Source organism: Bombina bombina, chromosome 3, assembly GCF_027579735.1.
Source record: "Bombina bombina isolate aBomBom1 chromosome 3, aBomBom1.pri, whole genome shotgun sequence".
NCBI lineage: Eukaryota > Metazoa > Chordata > Amphibia > Anura > Bombinatoridae > Bombina > Bombina bombina.
The window spans coordinates 217,204,130-217,217,370 of NC_069501.1; the positions used below are offsets into that span (position 1 = coordinate 217,204,130).

Genomic DNA, 13,241 nt, shown 5'->3' on the forward strand with positions numbered 1-13,241 from the left:
CAAATTTGAGTTCTAGGGAAACAGAGTATCTTTATTTACCTTTGGCTGTTCCTCATCTGTAGAGGAGTCCTCAGAAGCCTGAGAGGTGTTTTCATCAGAATTAATCCTCTGGTTGTCTACAAGGCTCTCACAGATTGGTGCTTCCAACCAGGAACTTTTTAAGGTACCATTCCTCACACTGCCTGTTAGTTCATCAGTTCGAGTAGTGGAAGATGATCGTGAACGATTCTCCTGAGAGAGTTCCACAAACTTTTCCAGTGCACTATGGAAATCAATCCTGTCTGTACTAGGATTTTGAGATTGTGATGTAAGGGGTATTTCATCAGGAGACTCTAGAGGGTTTTGCAAGTGTAAATCAAATTCTTCTAGTGGCGACAGCGGACAGTTTACATCATTTTTTAATGCGTCCTTCTCCATGTCCTCCAGTGTTAAGCCAGGAAGCTCTGATCGAATATTGAACGATTCTTGTAATGGACGTAAACCCTTTGTGGGTCTTTCCATTCTACAGTTATCAAGAAATAGCGAGGGCTCATCTGAACAGCACCGTGATGGACACCCGTTCATGGTATTTAAGTTTAAAATATCTTCTATTTGTCCAGTGTGAAAGTCGCATGATGTGAACTCAAAGTGCCCATGGGTCTTGTTGAACAAGGTGTCGCTGTTGGGGGTTTCAGGGTTGCAGTTCTCCATTTCAGGATCCAAGGAAAAAGAATGGTGCATGTCAGTAAGCTGCTCTGCTGAAGAGGTGATATCCTTTTTGCTCAGATCCATTCCTGTTTTCCCAATTTGCTCATGATGATCTGAAAGGTCGCTGTCTGAATGTGACCGCCACAGCTTGTTGTGCCTCTGCTTGCTGTAGGTTTGAATAAAAGAAAAAAAACTTAAGAAAAATCATTCTCAGACATTAAAATTCAAGATGTACAAATACAGGAATATTTATATTTTACATAGTTCCATTCAAAATGTGCACCTTTTTAATGTTCAAACTAGATATAAATGGCTATCCATTTAAATAGAATTAAGAGTAAAAATTATAACATTTTAATTTGTTAGCATGTAAGTTTTACATTACTAATCATGGTGTACTGTGCATTAAAATGCTGCAAATTAATTAAACACATAGATAAAGTGCTTGTTGAGAGTTGCAGGCACTGCAATTTTTTCAAAGAGAAACCAGTGAACCAGTCAGGAACAATAGTCCATACCCACCAATTAATACCAGTTTAGCGATGCGGAATCTGTTGGCGCTCTACAAAACAACCGATAATAATTCTAGAGCATAATACACAAAGTTGTAGCCACACAAAAATATTTCTAACTCCCAGGACTTGCCAATCAAACCTGGTTGGATATGAAAGCATATTTTACTTATACTCCGCTCCTAAATATATAATCTTTATTCAATTTCAGATACTTAACATGGAACCACTTCCTAAATAAGGCAGTACTGTTAGGTATAAATGAGCTGCACCGATGCAAATTATAATGAAGCATAAAAAGTAATGAGATAGCTCTTTCTGGCAGGAGTTTGGATTGGTCTGTGCTTACAGTTGCCTGGTACAAATGACAAGTCAATCAGAAATGTGGACGCAGCTATAAAAAGAGCATCACGCGTGAATGATCATGGCCACCTGTTCTGTGTGCCCTATCTAGGTATTAGGTTTCCAGGAAAGGAACAGATATGGGCACACAATGCACCTTTAATTTGGCAGGTACTGGACCAGGCACAAACATATAAAGCAAAATATTTATCCATAAGAATTTGCAAAATTCCTTCTTCAAACAGCAGAGGGAGCTCATATTCCAATTACTAGAAAAAGCTTCACTTACAAAATCATTCAAATACTACCTGTCTCCTTGACTTTTCAGGAGGTACGATACTGAAAATATCCCTGTTCAATATCTAAAAATAATCTACATGACCAATACACTGACTGACCAAACTCATTAAAGCTTGGATATCCTACATATCCAAGCTTTAATGAGTAGGTCAATCAGTGTGTTGGACCTTAAATATAGTAAAACAGAAAACAACATTAAAATGACAGATTTGGAACATAAACAAACAAAAATGACAAAATCAAAAAACGGTTTGCGGTTTTCCATTTTTACGTAGGGTTCATACATCTAGACACAAAATGGCTTTGTAGGAATACCCCTTTAAGAGAGGTTGATTTATATAAATAGGGTATTATATTCATTTAACTAAGGAAATAAACCTTCTGATAAAGATCTCCAACCAGCAAATGCCCAGAACACTTTACCTTGCTTTGTATTTTATGGTTATTTAAAAACATTGGCTTAAGACCAAACTTATAAAAGTATCTGTCAAACAAAAGCTTTGATCATTCGTTAGAGAGTAGGTGCAACATGAGACGTACCGCCTACCTCAGGCACTCTGTATAACAAATGCACAATGTTTTCAATTACAGAAAACAGAGCAGGTGGCCTCCGGGCTGGGTGCTACAAAACGATGCAGGCTCAATGTGAGGAGGGCACAGCAAGGTAGAAACTTTCACTTCCTTGTTCTGAGAAATGACAAGGAAAGAAATCTTTATTCCTGATGAATGGCCCTTCCACTGAATGTAACGTGAGAAGGGCCTTCACATGTGAAGCTCCCACCCTAACCCTCAGTAACATAAATAGGATCACAAGGCCAAGTCTAATGGATCCAGGAACATTGTGCAAACGTATTAGTCGCAGGCAGAAACGGTAAACAGAAGTTCTAATAAATAATACCCTGCTATAAAATGCTGTACACATCCATTCATATGATTGAGGTGATGTTTCAAAGGCACAGTCTAGTGCAAACATAATGTTCTAACTCCTTTTATTATTACACAAATGCTTGGTGGTAATTATGTGTTTAACCCCTGCAACAGAGGGACAAGTCTAGTCAAAATTAAACTTTCATGATTTAGATAGGGCATGTCATTTTAAACAATCCAGTTTACTTTTATCATCAAATTTGATTTGTTCTCTTGGTATTCTTAGTTGAAAGCTAAACCTAGTTAGGCTCATATGCTAATTTCTTAGCCCTTGAAGGCCGCCTCTCATCTGAATGAATTTTACAGTTAAGTAGATAACTCCACGGGAGCGAGCACGTTGTGAGAGGATACTGATTGGCTAAATGCAAGTTTGGCAAAAGAACTGAAATAAGGGAGCAGTATGCAGAGGCTTAGATACAAGGTAATCAGAGGTAAATTACCTTGTATCTATGTTTATGGAATATACTTCCTCAAGAGGTAGTAATGACAAACACTGTGGGGGACAAGCATAAGGCTCTCCTACCAACTAGATGAGTTTATACTGTTAGGTAATATCGGGCAGATTTGCTGGGCCTATGGCTCTGATCTGCCGTCAATATCTATGTTTCTATGTAAAAAGTGTACTAATATAACTGTTGGTTCTGCAAAACTGGGGAATGGGAAATAAAGGGATTATCTATATTTTTAAACAATAAAAATTCTGGAGTAGACTATCCCTTTAAACATAGTTAATCCTGTGGAGATTGAATGCTCCTGAACAAGAATGTTGAGGGTGACTACATGTGAATACATAGGCTATAGGTTCTGTTAAGATGGACTGAGGTTCATGAGCAGGTGTTTAACTATGTGTTTAACACCTTAGCAGGTGAAAAACACACCGTTACCAATTAATTAGTGACATTCTAATACAATGCTCTAAATTCTTTAAAGGCATCCTTTATTGAAGGGAAAACCTAGGTAGGCTGACAGGAGCTTAAGAGCGTGCACGTGTCTTTTTCGCTCTATGGCACCAGTATTTGCAACGCTCTATAATACTGCAATAAACTATTTGGCAAACACTGCTGCCAGATTGCTTAAGACACGTTCATGACCCTGAGCTCACTTAGGATCACTCTTTAACAAAGGATACCAAGAGAACTAAGCAAAACTGACAACAGAAGTAAATTGAAAAGCTTTAAAATGCCATGCTTTATCCTGTCGATTTATACATATTGACATGTAACTGTACCAGAAACCAAACTCACCTTGCTAGCAAAATGCCCTGATATTCCTCAAGCTGCCTCATGAAACTAGGGTTAGGCTTGGTCACTGTACGTCGCTCCTTCACATAGTCAAAGGCCCTGTCCAGGTTCCAGCCGTATTCCTTCATAGCATAGGCAATTACAGTGGAGGCCGAGCGGCTCACACCCATTTTACAGTGCACAAGACATTTAGCTCCATGCTTCCTACAAGAGAACAGAGTATGGTTATTCTCATGAAGCCAAAGCTTATCAACTTGTTCCATACCCAAAGCCTTGACCTCTACATCAGTATTTCTAAACCGTGGTCCTTAAGTACCCCCAGTAGTCCATGTTTTCATTATAGCTGAACTAGAGCACAGGTGAGATAATCAGCTGATGGGTGAGAGCAGGTTAGTTACCATGGCTACTGATCAGCTGAATACTTCCCCTGTGCTTTAGTTCAGCTATAATGAAAACCTGGACTGATGGGGGTACTTGAGGACCGCAGTTGAGAAACATTGCTCTACATTATCCCTCTGTAAGGCATCATACACTTGTGCTATTAAAACAAAGACACCCCAGCCAAAGGCTTAAATACCTCCACCCCTTCCTCATAACCCCAGTCATTCTGCCGAGGGAATAAAGAACAGTAGAAGAAATATCAGGGTGAAAAAGGTGCCAGAAGAAAAAATTTCAAATTTAGGGACGCCCTTTGGAGAACACAGCGGGAGCTGTGGACTTTCCCTGTACAGATGGAAATGAAATTATCAGGTAAGCATAATTTATGTTTTCCATCTTAATATGGGAAGAGTCCACAGCTGCATTCCTTACTTGTGGGAAACATATACCCAAGCTTTAGATTTCACAGAATGCTAACGGGAGGGAAAAAAAAGAGATGCGGACCCAAATCCGAGGGCACCACAGCCTGTAAAACCTTTCCCACGAAGGCTGCTTCAACAGAAGCAAAAACATCAAACTTGTAAAATTTTGGAAAAAGTCTGTAAGGAAAACCAGGTATCCGCCTTACAAATCTGATCCATAGAGGCCTCATTTTTGAAGGCCCAAGAGGAAACCACTGCTCTTGTAGAATGAGCCGTAATCGTCAGAGGTGGCTTATGCCCCGCCGTTTCTATGCTAAACAGATGACACTCCTCAGACAAAAAGATCCCTACGCTTCCCGGAGAAGAGAACAAACAGAGAAAGAGGTTTGTCTAAATTCCTTCATGGCCCGAAGATAGAAATTCAAGGCACAAACCACATCCAGAAATACGTTGTAAACGTTCCTTCGACGAAGAAGGATTAGGACATAAGAAAGGAACCACAATCTCTTGATTGATGTTGCAAATTGACACAACCTTAGGAAGAAAACCTAACTTGGTTCGTAAAACAGCCTTATTGGCATGAAAAGCACGATAGAAAGGGACGCATTGCAAGGCAGCAATCACAGATACTATGCGCGCAGAAGCAATAGCCAGTAGAAAAGGAACCTTCCAAGACAACAATTTAATGTCTACTTCATGCATAGGCTCCAACAGAGCCCGTAGCAAAACCTTAAGGACAAGATTTAAACTCCAAGGAGGAGCCTAAGATCTAAACACAGGTCTGATCACAGCAGAGCCTTAACAAATGGCTGCACATCTGGAAGCTCTGCAAACCTCTTGTGCAGTAACACAGACAGGGCTGAACTGTCCCTTCAGGGGACTTTGCAAAAAAGCCCTTCTCCAGTTCATCCTGGAGAACAGAATAAGAAGGTCCTCCACACCTTATGATAGATGTGACGAGCAACCAGCTTACAAGCTTGAATAAAAGTAAAAATAACTCTCTCAGAAAACCATCTCTTGGCTAGGACTAAGCGTTCAATCTCCACACAGCCTCAGAGAATCTAGACATTGATGAACAATGACACCTTGGTCAGCAGATCCCTGCGACAAGGTAACTTCCACGGAGGAGATGACATCCCCACTAGACCCGCGAACCATATCCTTCGTGGCCAAGATGGAGCGGTCAGTATCACTGACGCCTGCTTGACTCGAGCCACTACACTAGGTAACTGTCAGAAAGGATAAATTAGATTGAACCTCCAAGGCACCGCTAATGCATCTGTTAGCTCCGTGTGAGGGTACCTCGACCCCTATCTGGGTAGCTTGGTATTGAGACATTAGAAGATCTTCCTCAAACACTCGTGATGGAGAGACCATTCTCCCGGATGGAAGGATTGTCTGCTGAGGAAATCCGCTTCCCAGTTGTCCACACCCGGAATGTGGATTGTAGACAGCAATCAAATGCGTGTCTCCCCCACACCAGAATCCGAGATACTTCCCTCAAAATTAGGGAGCTTCTCATTCCCCCTGATGGTTGATGTAAGCCACCGAGGATATATTGTTTGATTGGAATCTGATTAACTGTGACGAACCCAGCAGAGATCAAGCCTTCAGAGCATTGTATATTGCCTGAAGATCCAAAATGAGATCAGGAGGGAGCTTTACCTCCTGAGACCAGAGGTCCTTTGCCTCCCTGGCACCCCAAACAGCTCCCCATACTGACAGACTCGCAACTGTAGCCACAATCACCCAGGATGGTCTTGAGACAGACCTGAATGATCACCATTCCACTAGTTCAGCATGCACAGTTGCAACAGTCTGAGGTGAAACCTGGCAAAGGAAATGATGTCCAAGCTGGACCCAATGAGACCAATCACCTCCATACACCGAGCCACAGATGGCCTTAAGGAGATCTGGAGGGCAAGACATGTTGAAGCTAGCTTGCAACATCTCTGGACTGTTAGAAATATTCTCATGTCTATGGAGACATATAGTACCCGAGAATTCTACCCTGGTACTTGATACAAGAGAACTCTCTCTAGATTATCTGCCATCCATGGGATCAAAGAAGACAGGAGACATTCCGAATGGCCCACTCTTTAAAAATTTTCTTTAGCTAGACCAAACGGAAGGGCAATAAACTGGAAGTGCTGGTCCAGGAATGCAAACCTTAGGAACTGGAAGTGGTCCTTTAAGATTGGTACGTGAAGGGAGCATCCTTCAGATCTATCATGGTCATGAACTACCCCTCTCAAACGAGGGGAAGAATGGACCTTATTGTCTCCATCTTAAACAAGGGGACATTTAAAAACCTGCTTAAACACTTTAGGTCCAGAATCAGACGGAAAGTTCCCTCCTACTTAGGGACCATGAAAGGTTTGAATATTATCCCAAACCTCTCACTGCGATAGGCACTGGGACAGTAACTCCTAGAGGACAGATCCCGTACACACCCCAGAAAGGCTTACCTCCTTTCTAGTCAGGAAGACAGGAGGAATCTGCCCTTGGGTGGCCCTTGTAACCCTGAGCTATAACCTCCAGGACCCATGGATCCTACACGTCCCTGAACTAAGCGACTGAAAAGAGCGATATACTGCCCCCTACACAATCAAGAGGACCGGGGACCGCCCATTCATGCCGACATAGACTTGGAGGACTTCTTGCTCTGCTTAGATTTATTCCAGAACTGAGCCGGCTTCCAAGAGCTCTTGGTTTGCTCTGGCTTAGCAAAGGACTGTTGACATGGGCTTTATCAGAATGAAAAGAATGAAAATCGTCCCTTAGATTAGTTCATATACTAATATAACTATTGCGGTAGGAGGGCACCCTTGCCCCTGAGACTGTGGAGATAATTGAGTCCAGGCCTGGACCAGACAAAATCATTCCCTTAAAGGGAGGGAAGAAGTCTAGACTTTGAAGTCATATCCGCAGACCATGACTTCAGCCAGAGCCCGACGGGCATGAACAGAAAAGGCTGAAGCCATAGCATTCAAGCAAATAAACTGCCTAATAGCAGCAGAGATAAAAGAATTAACAACCCTCAAGGCCGTAAATCTTTTCTGAGTAACGTCGAGGGGACCCTCCATCCCGATCAATCCTATAAGGAGTCACACTTGAAGGTAGTTTCTCCAGTAACCGCGGCAACAGCCGCCACCGGTTAAAACAAATATCCCGTATGTTGAAACATCCTTCTTAAGAGAGTTTCCATCTTTTATCCATGGGCTCTTCAAACTAAGAACTATCCTCAAGCGGGATAGTAGTACGTTTAGCAAGGGTGAAGATAACACCATCCCATTTAGGGACGAACCTCACAACTCCATTGAGAGTCCAGGGCCGGGGACAATTTGTTAAAGGGAGAAGATAGAGAAAAGGAATCCAATCCTGTCTCATTCATTCATAATAATGTTCGCCATCTAACAGGAGCAGGGAAGCACCCTGTCCTCAAACTCTATCCAATTTAGGAATTAAAGGTTCATCAGACAATTTGGCCTCTGGGACCTCTGAATTTGCTAAAAACTTTCTTTAGACGAAAGCGCAAATTCCTAAATTAAAGTCTGGTTCCTCCGCAGCCGGCGGTTTAGAGGCAGCAGACTTCAATCCAGAATGTTCATACTCTGAAGTCTCAGAAAGAACTTCATCATCGGATAACCTTCAGTTAAATCCAATAAATGATCTGATGTACTCTGGGAAGAGTGCAATATGTAACCTTTCGCTTGCGCTTAGCAGGGTGAGGTAAAGCATTAAAGGCCTCAGACACCGCTGTCTGAACTGCACAGTAACGTCTGGTGAAAAAAGGCCCCCTCCAGATGGAGGATCAGCAATGATATGGGAAAACTGCATGTGTAGAGATATAAGAATGTAGGGTATGCACCTCACTGGACGACAGCTCCTCAGTAGTAGACAGCTCCGTGGAATCAAACATGTTTGATATCACATTATCAAGGCATATGGAACATAATTGAGAGGACGGAACTAAGGCCTCCTCACCATATAAAACAGGAATTACTCATTAGGAATAGAGGGAGTGCCCTCTAAAGTAACAGAATCCTCCATTGCTAGTGCAATAACCAGAGAACTAGAGAAATAAAACATCTTATTTTATTCAAAAAAACTGCACCCTTATACCCCAATGGCTGGGGCACTCACCACCTCCTATGACCCAGACAGTAGAGAGATTTATGACTCCTCTCTGAGACACACTGTCAGGAAAAAGGGAATGAATCACATGGTGCACAATGCAGTACCGCCCCTGCTATGAGAAAGCGTGTCAAGCTTGTAAGCTGCATGGCTCTCAAAGTGAAAGTGAAACCTGTATATTCCATAACAGCCTATGAACCCATAACATCTCACACATAAATGCAGCATAAAATCAAATAAACATAATAGTATTCCCCCCTGTTCAATAATCCCCCTAAGGAGATATTAACCCTTGATTCTATACAGATAAAAGGAGTCACACTGTGACCCTGTCTTCTTGCGTTATCATACATGTATAAAAAATGAGACTATCTTACCAGAATCTACGCTGTGGAACAGGCACACGGCCCTTCAAGTGTGACAGATCGTAGCATCGCTTCTGACATGGACTTGAGTGAAGAAAGCAGGCTGCAAAACTCGTCAACGCTATAGCCTATGGAGCTGTTAATATGAGTCGAGATAGTTTCGCAGAAACACTCTCCCTGCATCTCCGGACCCTAACTTTCACCCATGCTCTCACTGAGAGGCTGACAGGACTACTTAAAACTCCAGTCCCATCTCGAAGAGTATTACCCTCCATAAGAGACTACTGCAAAATCTTCTAACACTTCACTGCCAACCTCCTGTGACGAAAGGCAAAGAATGACTGGGGTTATGAGGAAGTGGGGAGGTATTTAAGCCTTTGTCTGGGGTATCTTTGCCGCCTCCTGGTGGTCAGGTTCAATATTTCTCACAACTAAGGAATGCAGCTGTGGACTCTTCCCATATTAAGATGGAAAAAGTGACCACTGAAAGGTTAGCAAAATGGCCTAACACAACATTGAATATGTTGCACTATTTTGTTGTTAGTGTGTTTTATTATTGCACGGCAGCACCTTAAAACACAGTTTAGTTTGTGCAGCAGGATGTGGTCAGTGATTGGCATGTTGCTTCTGATTAGCTCGCAGGCGCTGTGCACCAATACACTATAGCTTCTGCTTTCTATTCTTTAATGACGCATTCAGCAGGTGCCCACATCCCTCACTACATTTATTTTGTTAATACTAGTTGTTAGATTCATATCATCTGGCATATATCAACAACAGAGGGATCATATTAATACTAACTATAAATGGGACACATTCTAATAACACAAAAAAACAACAACTTATTTTTACTTTTAGCGTAATATTGCAATGTACATGTCTTCACATCTAGTGCCCGCTTAGTGATAAGTAGCTCTCAAGCTAAAATGTTTCTTTATAAAATTCTGAGGGACCTCACAATATTGAGGAGACTTAAGTTTGCCAGAGAGCTTTAGAGAACAAATATATAGAGACCAACACTGTAAACATAGATTTACACAAATCCACATACATTATTGTTTTAAATGAACAGACTTCATAAGACACAGTGTACAAATTATAAAATGTATGCATTACATAACCACATTAATTAAAGTGACCTGATACTTAAAGTATTTTTCTGTCCTATCCACAAGAGAAAATATCTAAAAATACTACAGTACTTTTTTTTTTTTTAAATATTCACAATCCAGTGGTGAATATATATTTTTTTTAATGTCTTCCTATAAGCCAGAACAGTCCTGGGACCCAGCTGAACATATTCACAGACCGATATTATGTTACATTGAAAATGAAGGCAGTGCCACCTAGATCAGTACAAGGGATGTTATTCTTAAATGTTTCACAGGAAGTATTTTTGTATTTACAGTGAAACCCAGTAGTATCTTCTGTAATTCACCAAGCGTTTGAGAATAGTGAGCACTGCAGTGTCTGCTTCTGTAAACTGAAAAAATAAACAGAAAAGTAAAACCAAGTTGCAAATTGGTGGCAGATCAAAGGGACAATGATTTGTGTCTCTTGGAGATAACCGGATGCTTAGAAGAAGCATGTGGCTCTCATATGAAATGCCTGTACAGTTCCATCTTTCCCACTTGTTAAATCAGAGTACAAAGCATGTCCTCATCTCTCCTCAAAAAACTCAGCTAATCCTTTAATCTCCTAACAACCATCTTTTTATTGACTGTAATGAATCAAAATAGATAAATATCTGGTTGTTGTGAAGATCTGCACGTTACCGGGAAGAGAAGGGTCCTATATATTCTGACCCGTTTCCCTACACAAAACCCACAGATATTATTTATGTGTAGGAAGATGGGAATAGGTTAATGCTATAATTGTCAATAAAAGGGACATAATACTCATATGCTAAATCACTTGAAAGTGATGCAGCATATCTGTTAAAAGCTGATAAGAAAATATCACCTGAATATCGCTATGTAAAAAAAAAAAAAAGATTTTAGAACAAAATTATTCAGCTCACAATAGTATGTGCTCTGTGAACAATTATCATTCAGCTACTGTCAGCTACATTTTGGAAAAAATCAGCACTGATGTCACACACTATTGTGATCTCATGAGATTTTACTAAAATCTTGTGAAATTTCATAGACAACTTTCTTAAAGTGAGGAGGGAAATAACATGACTGTGCCCGCACTTGTCAGATGCACAATCCCTGGCAAGTCCTGGGACTAGCATCCTGATTGGCAGTTTAAAGTCATTTTACAATGGGATGTGGCAACTTAGGACATTTTTGAGTTAAAATATTTATCTTTTTTACTTAGAGATGTTCAGGTGATATTTTGTAGTCAGCAAAACCAGCTATTTCAAAGACAAAAACATCTCTATCTATGCTGTTATCTTCTGTACACATAGCTTTTCTACAAAGAATATAAATATGTTCATAATTTTCAGTACAGGCAGTGGTTTCAACAGTCAAAATCACCTATTTCAAAAGAAAAGATAAAAATGCTCCAAACAATTGAATTACACTCCAAAAGGTAAAATAAATAATTGGGAACACATAAAAAGAGAGAACAGTATCCAGTACACTGTCCCTTTAAGGCCTGATTTTTGTCTGGCTGATAATTAGGTCTCTCACTGCTTTATTTGCAAACAATGGTCCCACAGGCATTGTCATGGATAACTGTGACAGACTCTAGGAACCTTACAAGCTTTATTTTGTTACATACACAATATTTCTAAACCACAGCGTTAACCAACACATCCAACTAAAGCAATGAAAATGTATTTTTCCAAGAAATGCAAGAATAGGTCCAGGATTTTATTACTTGTGATCCTAATCCTCATAAAATCTTTTGTTTTGTAACCATCAAATTTAGTCATTACCAACCACTTTGAAACCGTAACTTGTTACAACAAACACTTGGTTGCTAATAACAAAATGTGGTTTTCCTTTATGTCAAGAGATTTAAAGTTGAGCACTCTGTTCTACATGAGCAGATATCACCAGCAAAATGTACTCACTTTGCCTTAGAGATGAATTTGTAGGTATCATTCCAATATGCCAGCAGATCTGTGCCCTCCTCGTCATACACGCGAATATTGTGATATTCAAATACTCCAGGGAAAAAGTTATCGATTTCTCGTGTCACATTCAAGATGTACCTCACTCTGTTCAAAATTAAAACAAACACGGAAAGTTCACTTAAATTTGACTAGAATTGAGAGTTCAGCATGTAAAAAGAAACCAGGTTTTAAGAGGTTAAGGATTAATGACTCTTTAGAGATCTGTTTTTCTAATTAACAATTACACATCAGATCTATTGCATAACTAGCCCAGTCAGCAAAAGGTTAAATACCTGATTTTAAAATGCCCTTGAAATGAGGAGAGAAGGGGTAAATGCTTTCTCCCCCAGCAAATGGCACATAGCCGAAGTAAACAAGAGTGATTGGTTTAAAAATATCCATGTTGCCAAACCAGTCTGTGGCCTAACGAGAAACAGTACAGACTCCCTCATGAGGCTTTGAATTAATAACAAAAGACAAAACATTCTAAATTATGCGAACAAAAACGAAAATAAGTGCTAGAATTGTATAACCCTTTATGTGACAAATTTACTAAAATCTTTGCCATTTGGGTTACATTATAAAGCAAGATGATGCATTAACCCTTTGAGTGCTAAGCACTTTCCCACCTAGGTGCTAAGATTTTTTAATGTTTTTTTATTTTTTGAACATTTTTTTTTTTTTTTTACTTTTTTTTTTTTTGTCAGACCCCCAAGACTTACACTGTTACCTTTCCAATGGTGGGTCTTGGGTGTCTATAGCTGCATAGATGCCTGAGATACAGCAGCATGCCTCCTGCTCCTATACATAACATTGTTAAGTATAAATAAAGTTGCGCGGTGACATCACGTTATTGCAAGTGA

At 40.3% G+C, this 13,241-nt stretch overlaps 1 protein-coding gene across 4 annotated transcripts in view; it reads right to left on the minus strand.

The window, feature by feature from the left end:
• The window catches only part of SSH2 (slingshot protein phosphatase 2), a 479,353-nt gene that overhangs the window by 15,354 nt on the left and 450,758 nt on the right, over positions 1-13,241 (minus strand). For all 4 annotated transcript variants that reach the window (XM_053706138.1, XM_053706137.1, XM_053706139.1 and 1 more), the window contains 3 exons: positions 12,337-12,483; positions 4,013-4,213; positions 40-853 (listed from right to left, as the gene is read on the minus strand). In XM_053706138.1, the coding sequence (XP_053562113.1) occupies positions 40-853; positions 4,013-4,213; positions 12,337-12,483 (1,162 nt within the window). The remainder of the gene's footprint in view (positions 1-39; positions 854-4,012; positions 4,214-12,336; positions 12,484-13,241) is intronic.